The sequence below is a fragment of the Serinus canaria genome, chromosome 3 (assembly GCF_022539315.1).
Source record: "Serinus canaria isolate serCan28SL12 chromosome 3, serCan2020, whole genome shotgun sequence".
NCBI lineage: Eukaryota > Metazoa > Chordata > Aves > Passeriformes > Fringillidae > Serinus > Serinus canaria.
The window spans coordinates 69,438,235-69,452,107 of record NC_066316.1 but is presented as its reverse complement, the minus strand read 5'-3'; the positions used below and the strand labels follow the sequence as shown (position 1 = coordinate 69,452,107).

The 13,873-nt window shown below is 39.1% G+C and overlaps 2 protein-coding genes across 3 annotated transcripts in view; both read right to left on the bottom strand.

The window, feature by feature from the left end:
- SEC63 (SEC63 homolog, protein translocation regulator) overlaps nt 1-13,873 on the bottom strand; it is a 564,354-nt gene that overhangs the window by 156,719 nt on the left and 393,762 nt on the right. The gene's annotated exons all lie outside the window — the stretch shown is intronic.
- Nucleotides 1-13,873, bottom strand: part of PDSS2 (decaprenyl diphosphate synthase subunit 2) — a 112,646-nt gene that overhangs the window by 5,001 nt on the left and 93,772 nt on the right. Inside the window, exons 5-7 of the mRNA XM_030236242.2 lie at nt 12,658-12,831; nt 10,428-10,559; nt 6,842-6,877 (exon numbers count right to left, since the gene is read on the bottom strand). Coding sequence (XP_030092102.2) covers nt 6,842-6,877; nt 10,428-10,559; nt 12,658-12,831 — 342 coding nt within the window. The remainder of the gene's footprint in view (nt 1-6,841; nt 6,878-10,427; nt 10,560-12,657; nt 12,832-13,873) is intronic.

Below are 13,873 nucleotides of genomic sequence, written 5' to 3'. Positions count from 1 at the left end.
AACAATTTATATTTATACAATTATAAAACATACCTGGTTTGTATTCCCTTTGCAGAAGCAGCTGGTCAGGTCAAATAACCATACACAGAGGCAGAGCAGCCTGAACTAACCAGACTACACAGCAGTTCTGTCTCAGCAGGGGTTGTAAAAGGGAAAACAGAAGTACAAATATGGCTTTTTGTAGTGGGAAATTTCTTAAAGAATTACAGGAACTAACTTTGTACAAACCAGGCTTCAGCAGCCCTGCTGTATGCAAAAGCCCCCTAATTTAAGACTTTAGTTGTACTCTTGGTTATATTACAGTTACATTTTCAGACTCTGTCTCTCAGATTTTGAGCTTCAAATTTTATGTGATAATTTTGATCACATAATTTATATGATAAACTTCACAAACTAAGGACACAGAAGGAAAAAAATCAATTTATCCAGTATAGATGCATTATTTTAAAATTTGGATAGGACCAGCTGATTTTTACAGCAAATGCACAGAAAAGCAGAATTTACTGCTTTTATTTTTTAACTTTATAAACTTTAAGCTGCCTCATTGATTTCTTCTAAATATAAGAATCTGCTCTTTTAGTCTCTACTTATATGGCATATTTAATTTTGTTCATATTTCCACTTGTAGGAACAATTTAATCCACACAATCTTCTTCATAATGATATTCAGTAATTAAAACTGAATACAAGTCAAAACACAGATTGCTTAGCTACACTTTTCTCCAGTTGAACTGCTAGATATGCCGGAATACTGCAGTTTTGCTTTTAAGCTTTTGTTCAGACCATTGGCATTAAAGCCTTACTTCATTCTAGAAGTGCCAAGACTCTGAAAAAATCACCAACTGGGTTTTGGTTATTTAAATTCAGCTTAAAGAATAGTCTTGCAATAGCACAGCCAAGCTGAGGCTCAGATGAGATGTGATCTCCTCCACCATGGATCTGCACTGTTTTGCAGTCTGTGCCCTTGCAGATACTCAGAACTTAACTGAGTAAACCCACACTGGCTCTGCTTTGAGCGAGAGGCTGGACCAGACATCCCCCAGAGGTCCCTTCCAGCTTCCATTACTGTATGATTCTGTGAAGAGACTTCAAAGTACCATGTTGCTCAGTCTGTTTGTTTTAAAAAGACAAAGAGAGGGCTTCTCATCCTTACCACAGAAGTGAAGGATTTGCCTTTCAGACCAACTGCTCTGGATTGCTGTTGGACAGAACAGCTGAGGGCAGCAAGTCAAAATGGAAAATACCTGCTTACATGGTAAAACTAGTACAAAAACTAGTACAAAGTCAACTAATTTCAAATCTTCTCTGCTGAGACATTTCTGCTTCACGAGCCAAAGGAAAGAATATTCTTTTCACACAGTCCTACCTGAAGGGAGCAACAAATCGGGGGCAGGGTAGGGTGGAGTGGGAAGACTCACTGAATATGTGGTGAATATTTTTAGCTTTATATGCAAAGGGATAAAGAGAGCACTGAAATTCCTGATATTTTTTTTCCTTAGTCCAACCTAGGATTAATTATTTCCGACTATTAATTATTTCCGATTAATTATTTCAGTGACAAAATATCAAAAGTAATTTCAGATTTTTTAGCTGTTGCTTTAAAAGGATGATCCTAAACCAGATAATTTGTTATCTACTGAAATCTTTGAGTATCACGCATTCTCTCTGATCCTGAAGCGAGCTAAAACATTCTACATTTCTGAAGTGCACAGTACTTGCTGAAACAAAAAGAAACCCCAAAAACCTAAACTGATCTGTGGCTGAGTGATGGAATAATGCTCAAAATGTCTGCAGTGTTCTGCACTGGCTTTCCTAAATTTGTATTCCCTTTTGTGGGAGCAGCATGCTTAATAAGCACTGGTGTTTTACACTGCTGAAATGTTAACCTTTAAAAAGTATCAACATATTTCATAGGTAGTAGATCAATTTTGTCAAATTTTTTCTTTGTTTTCTAAAGAAGTACTTTAGAATGTTTCAGCATCCATCCTTGTGGCTGGACATAGGGTTGAGCTCTTCCTTCTCAAAAAAACCATGGACAATAATGTATTTGCATCACTTCCTAACATCACAGGATATAAATTTATTTTTTTTAAAAAATCTTTTGTTTGCTATTTGCAGCATGATATGCCAGCTGAAACTGGGGCAGTACTTATCTAGTATTTCCTGAGAAACTTTTTCTGTACAAAAGGTAAAGTAATGTGTCTTCAAAGGGCCCAAATGCCCTGCAGAAGCCTCCATTATTAGAATTTATTTTCTTTATTCATCTGACAAACAGAAAAAATTTCTTTTTACTTCAAACTGAAACCCACACTGTATAAAGGATGAGACCAAACGTGGGGAGGGTCATCCCCAACAGGAGAGGAAAGATGGCCTGCTTACAGAGAACACTGCTGTTACACAGCTCTCATAATACTCTGCCAAAAAAATTACAAGCCATCCCGAGCTTGATTGATTGAACAGATTCTTTATTATTTTGGAAGGGACACCAAAGCCTTTCTAGGTCTTTCACAATGAACTTAACAAGACCCACTAGTTATAAATCTAAACAACGGCAGCTGTGAAGACTCTTTACCCAAAAGCATAATTTTCTTAAATCCCCCTAATACAAACAGTGTTTGTTAATCATCATCTTAGCACACACAAGTAATCAACTTCATATTTATGTTAAAACATATTATTTGTTTTAATGAAACAAAAGTTATGCTTGATTGCCACCCCAAAAAAGTGGGAAAATACCCACTGATTACAAACAAAGATGCAACCGATTGTTGGTACTGGATGTGCACCTTGATAATTCAGATAATAATTCCAAAAAATAAGAAAATTGCTTCATCTGAATGGTTTTGGATGCTTTTGTAATGCTACTAATACATCTAAAAAGCCCCATTGACTGACTATGCTGTTTTCTATTATATGTAACAAAAGGAGCTAATGGCAGTGGTTGCTCCAAAACAAACAAGACAAATCTTCATGCAAAACCCAGAGGGTCATAAGCATCTACAAACAACAATGCTCTGTTTTTAACGTTTTCTGCATTTCAGGAGCAAGAGGGTGAGCAGCCTGTGGCCTACAGTCCCATGATGACTCCCTGGCATGTTAACAAAGCCATGGGATGACTGTCCCTTACCCCATGGGGCTGCAGACCCACAGCCAGCACTGCACAGGATGGCTGCACTCGCCGTGGCAGCCGGCAGTGGGGTGGGCAAGGGCAGCCTGCACCTCTGGCTGGCACCTCTGGCTGGCACCATGCTGTTGTTATTTATTAGCAGCATGGCAGTAGGCTACCACTGAGAAACCTCCTTGTAACCAAATATGACCTTTCCCATTTTTCTTCTCTCCTTCCCACCATCTGGGAAGTCAAGACTTTAGTGCCATGCACTGTATGAACAGCTGGATCTACCCCATCCTGACTCATGCCTTCCAGCACTGTACAAAATCAGCTCCTGGTGTTGATGTAGTGCACAATATTTCATACAGAAACCAAGAAAGTATGTCACAGCATACCATGCCAGACTATGCCATAGTTTCCATGCCAGTTTGGATGAAAGGCCTTTATAACAGACAGCAGAGCAAATGGACAGGGATACAGTAAAAAAAAAAAAAAAATTTTGCTATGTTCTCTCTCACTTGACCCAATTTATCTTTTCTAAGATTGCATTTAGAAAAGTAACAAATCATTGCATAGCTCAATCTTGGCTGCAAAATACAAGATTTATTTCTTTATTTAGTATTATATTATAATTTTTCTAGAGCCTTGGCCAGAAAAGAAGAATTACTCCTAGTTTACTCATTTGGCCCCTAGTTGGGCCTTTGTTACACTCCTTTAACAAGCCTCTATAACGCCAAGCACCATTAAGGCCTCAGCTTCAGCAGAGTGTTTTTAATCAATATTATAAAGTGGTAACAATTACATTAAGAATCTCCATTTGTTTGAGAATTACATAGCTTATCTTGCATGCAAGGCATGCATAACACAGGTAAAAGCTTCTTGATTTTAAGAAGTCTGAGATTTTTGCCACAAACAAATGAGGGGGACAGGAAAGTTGTTGTTTCTTTCAATTGCATACATGAAATTTGTCCCTAACATGCATTGGTTCTTTCCCTTTTGTTATCTGGGAAACACCACAAAAACAGCTGAAACAATTTTTTCATCTCTTTCAGAGACTTTCAAATACCAACACGATAGATCAATAATTTGCCTGGATGCAGTGTGATAGCATAGGAAAAAAACAGGGTGAAACCCCTGGATACTAATGTGAGAAAATATATATATTCAGAACACAGACAATATAAAAAATCCTTCTGATAAAAAGATTCAACAAAGTTGGGATGAAAAATCCCTAAAAAACTTTGCAAAACATAGTGACCTTATTGACCTGGCAGTCTCAGACCTAGTCAAATTAATAGAGAGCTTTTCACTTTACATTTGTGTCAGAGGCCTCACCAAACTTGCTAGTATGATGTTGGTATTTTTTTGTCAGTGAAAAAAATCAGAGGTACCATTTTAATATAACATGCATGAAAAGAACAATTCAGAATTCTTAAGCAGTCTCAAAATTGAAATAAAACTTTTGATATTTTTTAAAAGGCATGTTAAGTGTGATGGATCTCAATTCCTCAAATTTACTTTCATTATTTTAATTGAAAGTACAGCAAGCAAGGTAAAACTTTCTTAAGTAGGCTAACAACTTTTGTATACGTATACTTATGAGTTTAACTAAAGGAATAATATTTTTATCTCAATTAAGTGGCACACTGAAGTTCATTATCAAAAACTAAGAGAAGAAAAATAACCAAAATTTTCAAAAGTTCTACAGCTAGTTTTGGTGATCTTTGCGTTTACAAAACTAAACAGGAGATATTTTGAAGGCTCAAAAAGATACAAGCTCCTATATTTGATAAAGAACATTAAAGTAACTGTATCAACTGAAGAGAAAGATGAGAAGGGACTGCGATGCTGAGAAGAAAAGACTGAGCAAAGTGCAAAGCACTGCCTGTGGTGATGGAAGAGGAAAGACGACACAGCAAAAAGCAAAAAAATAAATACTAATCTGTACAGCACAACATGCCCTCTAATTGGCTGTGTGCATGTGCTGCTCAAGTTACTCTGCTGGGGACAGCTGCAGGTTCCTGAGTTCATTTAGCATAGATATAACTAATGGCCACTTTTACTTTAAGCCAACAAACATAGAAAAGAGGGATGTGATAGCCTAGGCTTTTGAAAATGACCTCTAAAAAAAAAAAAGCTGGAAGTTGTTTGAACTCACAAAAATCATGCACAATTTTCCACTATCGTTCACCTCATAATATCTGCGCTTATGCAAGAGATAATTACCCAAATCCAGCAAAAATCATGTGCTTTCTGGCAGAAGTCAATTGCTCAAAATACAAAACTTGAAGAACTTTCTCTCCTTCTTTACCTTTTATTAAAGTGTCCAAGTGGCCTAAGCATAATGTAAGTTTTTTAATTTCATGTGACGGATACAAGATCTAAAATAATTTCAGTCAAAATATAGAATAGTCTGACAAATGTTTGATTTAGTAAAGCAAATTTAGATGTTTTTCTTTCCCTTTTGCCTTTTTTTTAATATGGAAATTACACTGTGTGGATTTGAGGAAATGACAATTGTGGATCACAGTTATAACAATTAAAAGGAGAAATCTCATTCTGGACTTGCAAAAGTAACCTAGCTTAAACATTCACTCCTTCAGAAGTGTCCCCAAGACACATCTGAAGATTAAATTTGGTGCTTTCAGTGGTGATTTAGATGAAAGAAAACTGATACGACTGTGACTGGAGTAGAGAACAACCTAAAAGCATGATGCTTTTAAATGGCTAAGTTAAGATCCCTTTGCCATTCTAAGACGAAGGAAGGGCAGAGAGGCTTTTAAATAATCCAAATAGCATTTTTTCTTAATACAGAATAATTACAATAATCTGACCCATACTTGTGTGTTAGCCTTCCATATGAGCAGCAATCAGTCAGAGCTGTAACACTCTTCAGGCCCTACTTCAAGAAGCAATTCTCAATCATGCATGTGGCTCAGTAATTTGTATATTATTTCCCACTGATGCTGGAGATAACTGACTGGACTTCATGATCTGCTTAAGACTCAGAACAAGTCAGGCTCATGCTCAGTGAGCTTGGGACACAGTGTCATCTCTCTCCACCACACATGTGCTGTGCTCCAATATTTAACCAGGGGAACCTTGTCAGCCATCTCCTGCAGCCCTCTGAGAATTTCAAGTGTCCCAGCTACTTCCAGTAAAGCTACTTAGTTCAGGTCTGCTTTTATTATAGAGAAGTAGCAAATACAGTGCTGTAAAGTTAGAAGTCATAATGGGGACTGGAAGAAATCAAATTATTATATGTGTATATTTCTTAATAGATGGCATGGAACTAAGGACAGATTAAAAAAAAAAAAAAAAAGCAGTGTACTCTACCAATAGAGAGAGACCACTGATAGGATCTGCAAATGACTCCAGGAAAAAAAGACAGCAAAAGACATCAGAAGCCTGGTTTGAAACTTGAGTTTGGAGAAGTAAATGGGAGAAATGATAATAAAAATAATTATTCAATAACTACATTATTAAATTACTATTATTAGGTTCATTATTAAATTACTATTATTAAATGGCTACATTGTATAGTTACAGTACAGCTGTCTATTAACGGCTTTTTAAAATCAAGAAACTGCAGGAGCCATTCTCCCTCCCTTCATATATACACATACAACTTACAACCTTGCTTTAATAAGGACGTTTCTCTCAGCTGTCAGGAATATTCTTGAAAATATTTTTAAAAATATTGAAAATTAGATATAAATGCAATTTACCAACCTTCTTATAGTCCACAATGTTTCCTTTTCCTTGTGCCTTAAAAAGAAAGAGATTTTTAATCAGACACTACATACTACAAACCAGAGCTGCAAGAATAAAGAATGCAATTAAATGAGCTACGACTTTGAACATTACTTACTTTCTTCAGGAATCTGATACAAAAAACCTTAAAATACAACCAAAAGTGTTACCAGCTAACACAACATGGTTCTGTTTCAGATGAGAGCTGCAGATACTCAGTGTAATTTTTAGGCTTTTTCATTATGACTTGTAGTTAAACATTTGATGAATCCAAAATGTTTTGGACTTAAGAAATCTTGCTGTTTGCATTAATTAATCTCTCCCATGAGAGTCTGTAATAAATTCTACTTCCCATCAGCAATAACAGGATTTACTTTCTTTAAAGAGAACTCTCTGTATACCTACACTGTCTTGCATGAGGCAATAGTCTAGAGCCCCCAAAAGGGGCTGATGGACCCTGTCAGAGCTCTGACCAGGCTGGAGGTGCTTTTGATTTACATATCAACATCACCTTTTGAGTAAGTGACAGGTAAATACAACCTGTAACTCCTAATACATTCAGAGAGAAATACAAATAAATTTAAAATTTCTTCTTGTCCAGATGCAGGCAAATATGCTGTCCAACTTTCTGAATTTTGTCACAAAATTATGTAGAAGATGTTATTTCTTATCTGTGCTCCACAGAATCAGAACAGCACTTAACAAACCTGAAAACCTTTCCCTGAGATGTGGATGTGCCATTATGACTTGATCCAACTCCAGCTCTTCTTTTTCCTCATTCATTGAGGAAAAAAAATTAACCTGCTTCTTTCTCTCTAGCTTCCTCAAGGGAAGACCCCAAACCTCAATTCTTCTCCAATCTTCTCCTGAAAAGATGCAAATTAGGACCACTACCTCTCCATGTCCTCTGTGGTTACTTCAGAGATCAGCCCGAAGGAGCAGACCAACTGGGATAATGAGAAGAGCTGAGACCTGCACTAAAGATGAACACTGTGTGGCAAGCACAGCTTCAAAGAGATGTTGCCAAGTTGGCCCAGACTTGAAAAAATGAATTAATCTTTGTAAAGGAGGAAAAATAAAATAGAGAAAATAACTGATGAGAGACTAAACAAACTGAACATGAAGGGGAACTGTAGATAACAGATCTGATTCTTCTGAAGGATAAAGGGGATTGATCCATAAAACCTTTGCTTCTCTCTTTAGTCTTCTCAGGAGCCAGCTCTTCCGGAATGCATCTTAAGAAGACAGCCTGATAGTATTTGGGAGTAGAAAAACCACTGCCAATTACTGCTTCCTTATTTGTATAGTCACATCTTCTTTGATTTGTCAATTTTTATTCACCTGATTGGACCTTACAACTTCTTCAAAATACATCTAGTAATTATATTGTGTATTAGAATACCAGAAACATGTTCCTCAACAAGTGATTGCCTATATGCAGATTCACACTGCAGCAGAGAATCTGACAATGTGTTTGAGGAAGATGCTTTTCAGCTGCAGCAATAGCAGGAAAGGTGTGCTCAGTGTGCCTCCTCCTGTGCTTATGCTCATTACCAACAGCAAGAATATTTTCTCATGATCTGCTCCTGTCAAGCATTCCAGTCAATGGCTGTTGTGCTCCTCTGGGCAGCAGCCTCACACAATCTGTCTCCTAAGCCTTCTTCACTACAACTGCACTTTTAAACTTTTTTTATCCTAACAGTAGTACTTTGGCTCTCTAACTTTTTCTGATCCTCATCTCACACACACAGATTTTTTTTAACCTTTTACATCAGACTTGCCCAACTGGTTAAGCTTCTGACAGGGCCTGAGTGTACTGCATGTGCTTTACCAATTAAAACCATACAAATGACATTGCATGAGAGGGTGGCTTATGAGTGCACCCTTATAAGCACTGCCAACATGAGGAAGTCTCTGGTTTGAGTGCTTGGCCTACACTGAATGTCACATAGTGAATGTGACTGTGGGTGATATCTCAAGGAGATACGTAGTTAATCATGCAGTTAATCTCATGTAGTTAATCAAAGATAACATTCCTCTCTAAACCAGCACAAGTCAAGAAAGGCTCCTGGACTAGGTGTTCCATATTGTAATTGGCAGTAGTGGTAGCATAGTAAATACCATGTATAAAGTATGTGTATAATAAATAAATGTATGAAGTGCAGCAGTAATAGTAGATAGCAAATACTTTTGCAAAGTGCATGTCACTTGGCACCCCCACCCTTTCCACACAGAACTGCTTCATTGTTTCCATAATGCCCATTTTTGGTATGAAAATTTAGTAAGCAGACAGACGGCACTCCTGGAGTCCTGCAACCTCCTCTAGATTCTGCAGATGGGAAATTGTTTCAAAGCTTTTACACTGTGCTGTGGAAATGCCATTATTCTCCAACTGCAATAATCCAAATCCATTTACATTCAACTCACATATGAGCCTTGTGTTGAGACTGTTGAGTTCCAAAAATCCTCATCATGCTTTCTGAACTACTAGTTCCTAATTTCAAAGTGACAATAGGATCGCTGCATTTTAAGATCCCCCCCACTCTATACCACTGTAGGACTGTAGATTCTGCATACACCTCCCAAAATCTCTCGGCTGAAGAGACCATGCCTCTTGCTTGCAGTATGTGAAAGCAGGTTAGAACACAGAATTAGGCAGAGGTTTATATTCCACATCCTGCACCCGATTCCTGCTTTCAAACCAGCAGAGAAAGGCGCCATCAGCAAGCAAATCTTGAATGAATATGCTTGCACAGAGCCAGCTTCTTATTGAAGGCAACAGCCTTTCTAACAAACTGTATAACAACAAGCATGAACTTCCAAATGGCAGTCATCACTGTTGTTTAGACAGACAAAACACGTCTAACTGATGCAGGAACTCAACAGAATGCTTAATTTTGGCCATTTTGGTGCTTCCTCCTCCTCCTTTCCCGTCTTGATGCCTTCTACAATTATCTATTTGTGCTTCAGCAACATCCAGGGAGCTATTCATGGACTTGAATCCTGCTGTGGCACATGACAGTTACCACCTAGTTATTTTATTCTCATTGCCTTCCTCAGTAAAAATTAGAGGAAAAAAATTGGTAAATAAGAGAATTAAGAACAGTATCAGACAGCTAGATTTCAAAACTATTTTGTGGTGGTCAGAAAGCCAAACCGCACAGATCTTTCCCTTTCCATTGAAAATTACTACTCCCATTATAATTTTGGCAGAAGGAAATGCATGCCTACCTTTCAACCACAGTGATGGTTGAAGTTCTCTGCTTTAAGCTGCTAGTGAAAGTAGCTTTACTAAGATGTGGGACTGCACAAGCATTGCAGAGGAACACATATATGCTCCACGCAAATGAATCTGCCTGTTACACTGATATACAAAAGTCTGACAGAGCTCGACTGTCAGGTCCTTACATTTCCCCTTGTTTAAAGTGTGGATGAGAGAGGTACTAAGCACTGCAGAGCATAGGGAAACCTCTTGTTAATTTCTAAGTTCCTGTAAAGATTGAAAGTACAGATAGGGGGAAATAAACAGCAAAACCAGAAAATTCTAAACAGTGCTTTATTTTACCTCTCTAATCTGTTTAAGCCATGCCTCCCTTCCACGAAATTCCTGATGAAGGATTGCAGGAGCAGAATTCAAACTGAAGGCCATGGTGTCACTAGAAGTTTCTTTCACAAATGGCTGCAGGTCCGAATGTATCTGGAAAAGAAGAACACACACACATTCAGTTCTCACAACAGTCTATGTGTATCCACCCACTCCTCAAATTGAGGTTCACTTTCCACTCCTCAAATTGAGGTTCTCCACCTACTCACCACTTCCTACTTTGACACTTTTACTCGGGTTGCACTTTTTCAAGTTTGGGGGAGGGACAGAAAGATGTTGAAAGCCTTGCAGTGGTGGAAAGATGTGGTAAAGAGAAGCAAGAGAGTCTGCAAAGACACAGATAAAGGACAGCTTGCAGAGCTGGGCAAGCCATGGGACCTAGCCAGGTAGAGTGGCAAGAAACAGAAAAAACATAAGGGAGAGAATGATCCAGTCTTTGGTGGGGAGAAGATCAGGTTTTAATCTGTGCAGAGTGCTCTCCTCTACTTTTGAGTACCTGAGGAAGCAGATACACTATGACCTTCCTTCTGACAAAGCAAATGTTACATAGCTAGGAGCTTTCTGTGAAAATTATGCAATCCTTAATACACAACTATGTGTCAATGGTGAATATATTAATATTAAAGCATATACAAAATATTAAGGATATAACTGCACTGGAAGTAATTTACTGGAAGAATTGTACCTAGTAATAGCATATAGTGGCATTCCTGTGGCAGTAAAATTGTGCTTTATAAAACCACTTCCTTCTCCTGCAGGAACTAGAAACTGCATAAATCAACTCAGTTGAAGCAGATGGGAGGCCTGTCTGCCTGTCTCAAGCTACATCTAACCTCACAAGTGATGCAATACAGCAGAAGCAGATCTGTGTTTTTCTCTGGACTAGCTCTAGCTGGAGACTCAATGTCTTCTAGTGGAGGTCAGAGACCTTGTCCAGGAAGTCCTACTACTAGATCCTACTAGTAGATCCTACTGCTGATGGTCCTGTCCAGATATGGCAACCTCCCTCCTTATCTTCTAGCTGCCCTCTATGGAATTTCCCTCCACAGCAGGTTATTCAGAGGGGATATGCCTCAGTCCATGCTGCTGCATGGGCAATTGAGCTCACAGCACAAATCTCTGCATGGCGGCAGCCAAGGCCCAACACATTATGTACAGACTGGGCAATGAGATGCTGGAAAGCAGTGCTGCAGAAAGGGTCCTGGAGACCCTGGCTGATGACAAGTTGAGCATGAGTCAGCAGTGCCCTGGCAGCCAGGAGGGCCAGTGGTGTCCTGGGGGGCATCAGGCTCAGCCAGTGCAAGGGAGATTGTCCTGCTCAGCTCTGCACTGAGATAGCCTCACCTCAGGTGCTGGGGGCAGTTTTGGGTGCCACAATATAAGAAAGGTATTAAACTATCAGAGTGTCCAAATGAGGCTACAAAGATGATGAAGGGCCTTGAGGGGAAGCTGTGTGAGGAGTGGCTGAGGTCACTTGGTCTGTTCAGCCTGGAGGAGACTGAGAGGAGACCTCCTTGAGGTCATCAACATTCTTGTGAAGGGAAGAGGAGCAGCAGACATTGATCTCTTCTCTGTGATGACCAGTGACAGGACACGAGGGAATGGTCTGAAATTGTGCCAGGGGAGGTTAGGCTGGATATTAGAAAAGGTTCTTCACCCAGGGAGTGGTTTGGCACTGGAACAGGCTCCCCAGGGAAGTTGTCACAGCACCAAGCCTGAGAGAGTTCAGAAGTGTTTAGACAATGCTCTTGGGCACAGGGTGTGGCTATTAGGGATGGTCCTGTGCACCTAGGAGTAGACTCAATGATCTCCCTTCCGATTCAACATATTCTATTACATGTTTCCTCCTGCAACTCCTGTTAATGGGACAGTGGGTTTAGGAATAATGAAGGAGCAGAAAAGGTAAAGTTTTAAGCTGCTGCAGAAAGATGTGCTAGAAGGAAGTTAACAGAGCCTTTAATGTAGTGAGTTCCATTGCCAGGAGAGTGATTTTGGTAGTTCACAAGCTCTGTTCAGACCAACAGTTTCTGCAAACACCTCACTCCATACAGCAGCCAAATTTCTCAACACTCACCCGCTGGCTAAAGTCTATAGCATAAGTCATGCAGTATACAAGAGAGCTCACGAGCAACACATCTTACAAGCCTTTCCTTCTATATTTAAGTTCCCAGAACAAAAGGAAAAGGTGTACCTTATGACTCATAGACATATGCTTCCCATACTGGAATGCCATGTCCTGGATCTCAGCGCTGTGCTTTGCTAGCTCCATTGCAGCCTGGCAGCTCTTGGCCAGCAAGGCACTGTGTGACAGGAAAACCTGCTCCTTCCAGCTAGATATGCCAATGTCATCTGTGAGGCAGTTCTCCTGAAAATGAAACAAGGGCTAACATGAAAACACCAACATTGCACGTGTCAGCTCACAGAAGTTAATAGTGTGACACGGGTGAGTAACATGTAGTACATAACAAAACAAACCAAACTCTGGGTGCCATGGCACCAAATAAATTCTTTTAGGGATGAATAGAGGAAAGTATTAGAGCAAATATATAGGCAGTTTCAAACAAAAACCTTTTCAATTTTCCTTTCAAAAAGTACAATGCAAAATATGTGGAGCTGTCAACAGATTCAATATAATATATATATATTTTTTTAATTACTCTATCATAGCACTGAACATTAACAGGGAACTATAGCCCTCATGAGGAACTGGGGAGAAAAAAAAAAAACCCACACCAAAACTCCAAAACAAATCCAAAACGCAAACCCTGCCCAAAGTACACCTGCACTTCAGCCCCTTCCCAGTTACCAAGAACCAACAATCCCAAACAAACTTGAGAAGTCCCTACAATTTCTCCTTCGTAGTCAAGAAAAAAACTAATTGTAACAGATGTTGAAAATTCTTATAGACTGCAGTGAAAAAATGAAGGGCCGTGAGAGAGGACTTGTACCTCTACTGCTCCAATATTAAGGGTGAGGAGCAACAGAAAGTATTAAAAAAGAAATAAAGTTGTAATTTAGAAGTGTCAGGGATTAATTAACTTTCTCAGGGGCATGATAGAGGCATGTCAGTTATACCTCTACTGAACTTTACCACCTTGACTGTAAGGTCAGAGATGTTCAAACTGTCCCAAAGTCTTTTGTATCCAACGTATTTATTTGGATAACTTTCCACAGTGCTTTAATTAACACAAATCAAATACTTTCTCCCCAAATCCAAATTCAGTTGCCATTCCTTTGACTCATAAGGTGTTAATATGCTACTAATTCACTCATGTCTTCAAAGGCAGACAGTACTCTAATCTGTATCACATACTGTCATGCCTTTAGGTACTCACTAAGGGGGGGGGGGGAACCCCTAAACCAGAAAAGATCACAGCTGTTTTGCTTAGAAAAAATAAAATCAGTAA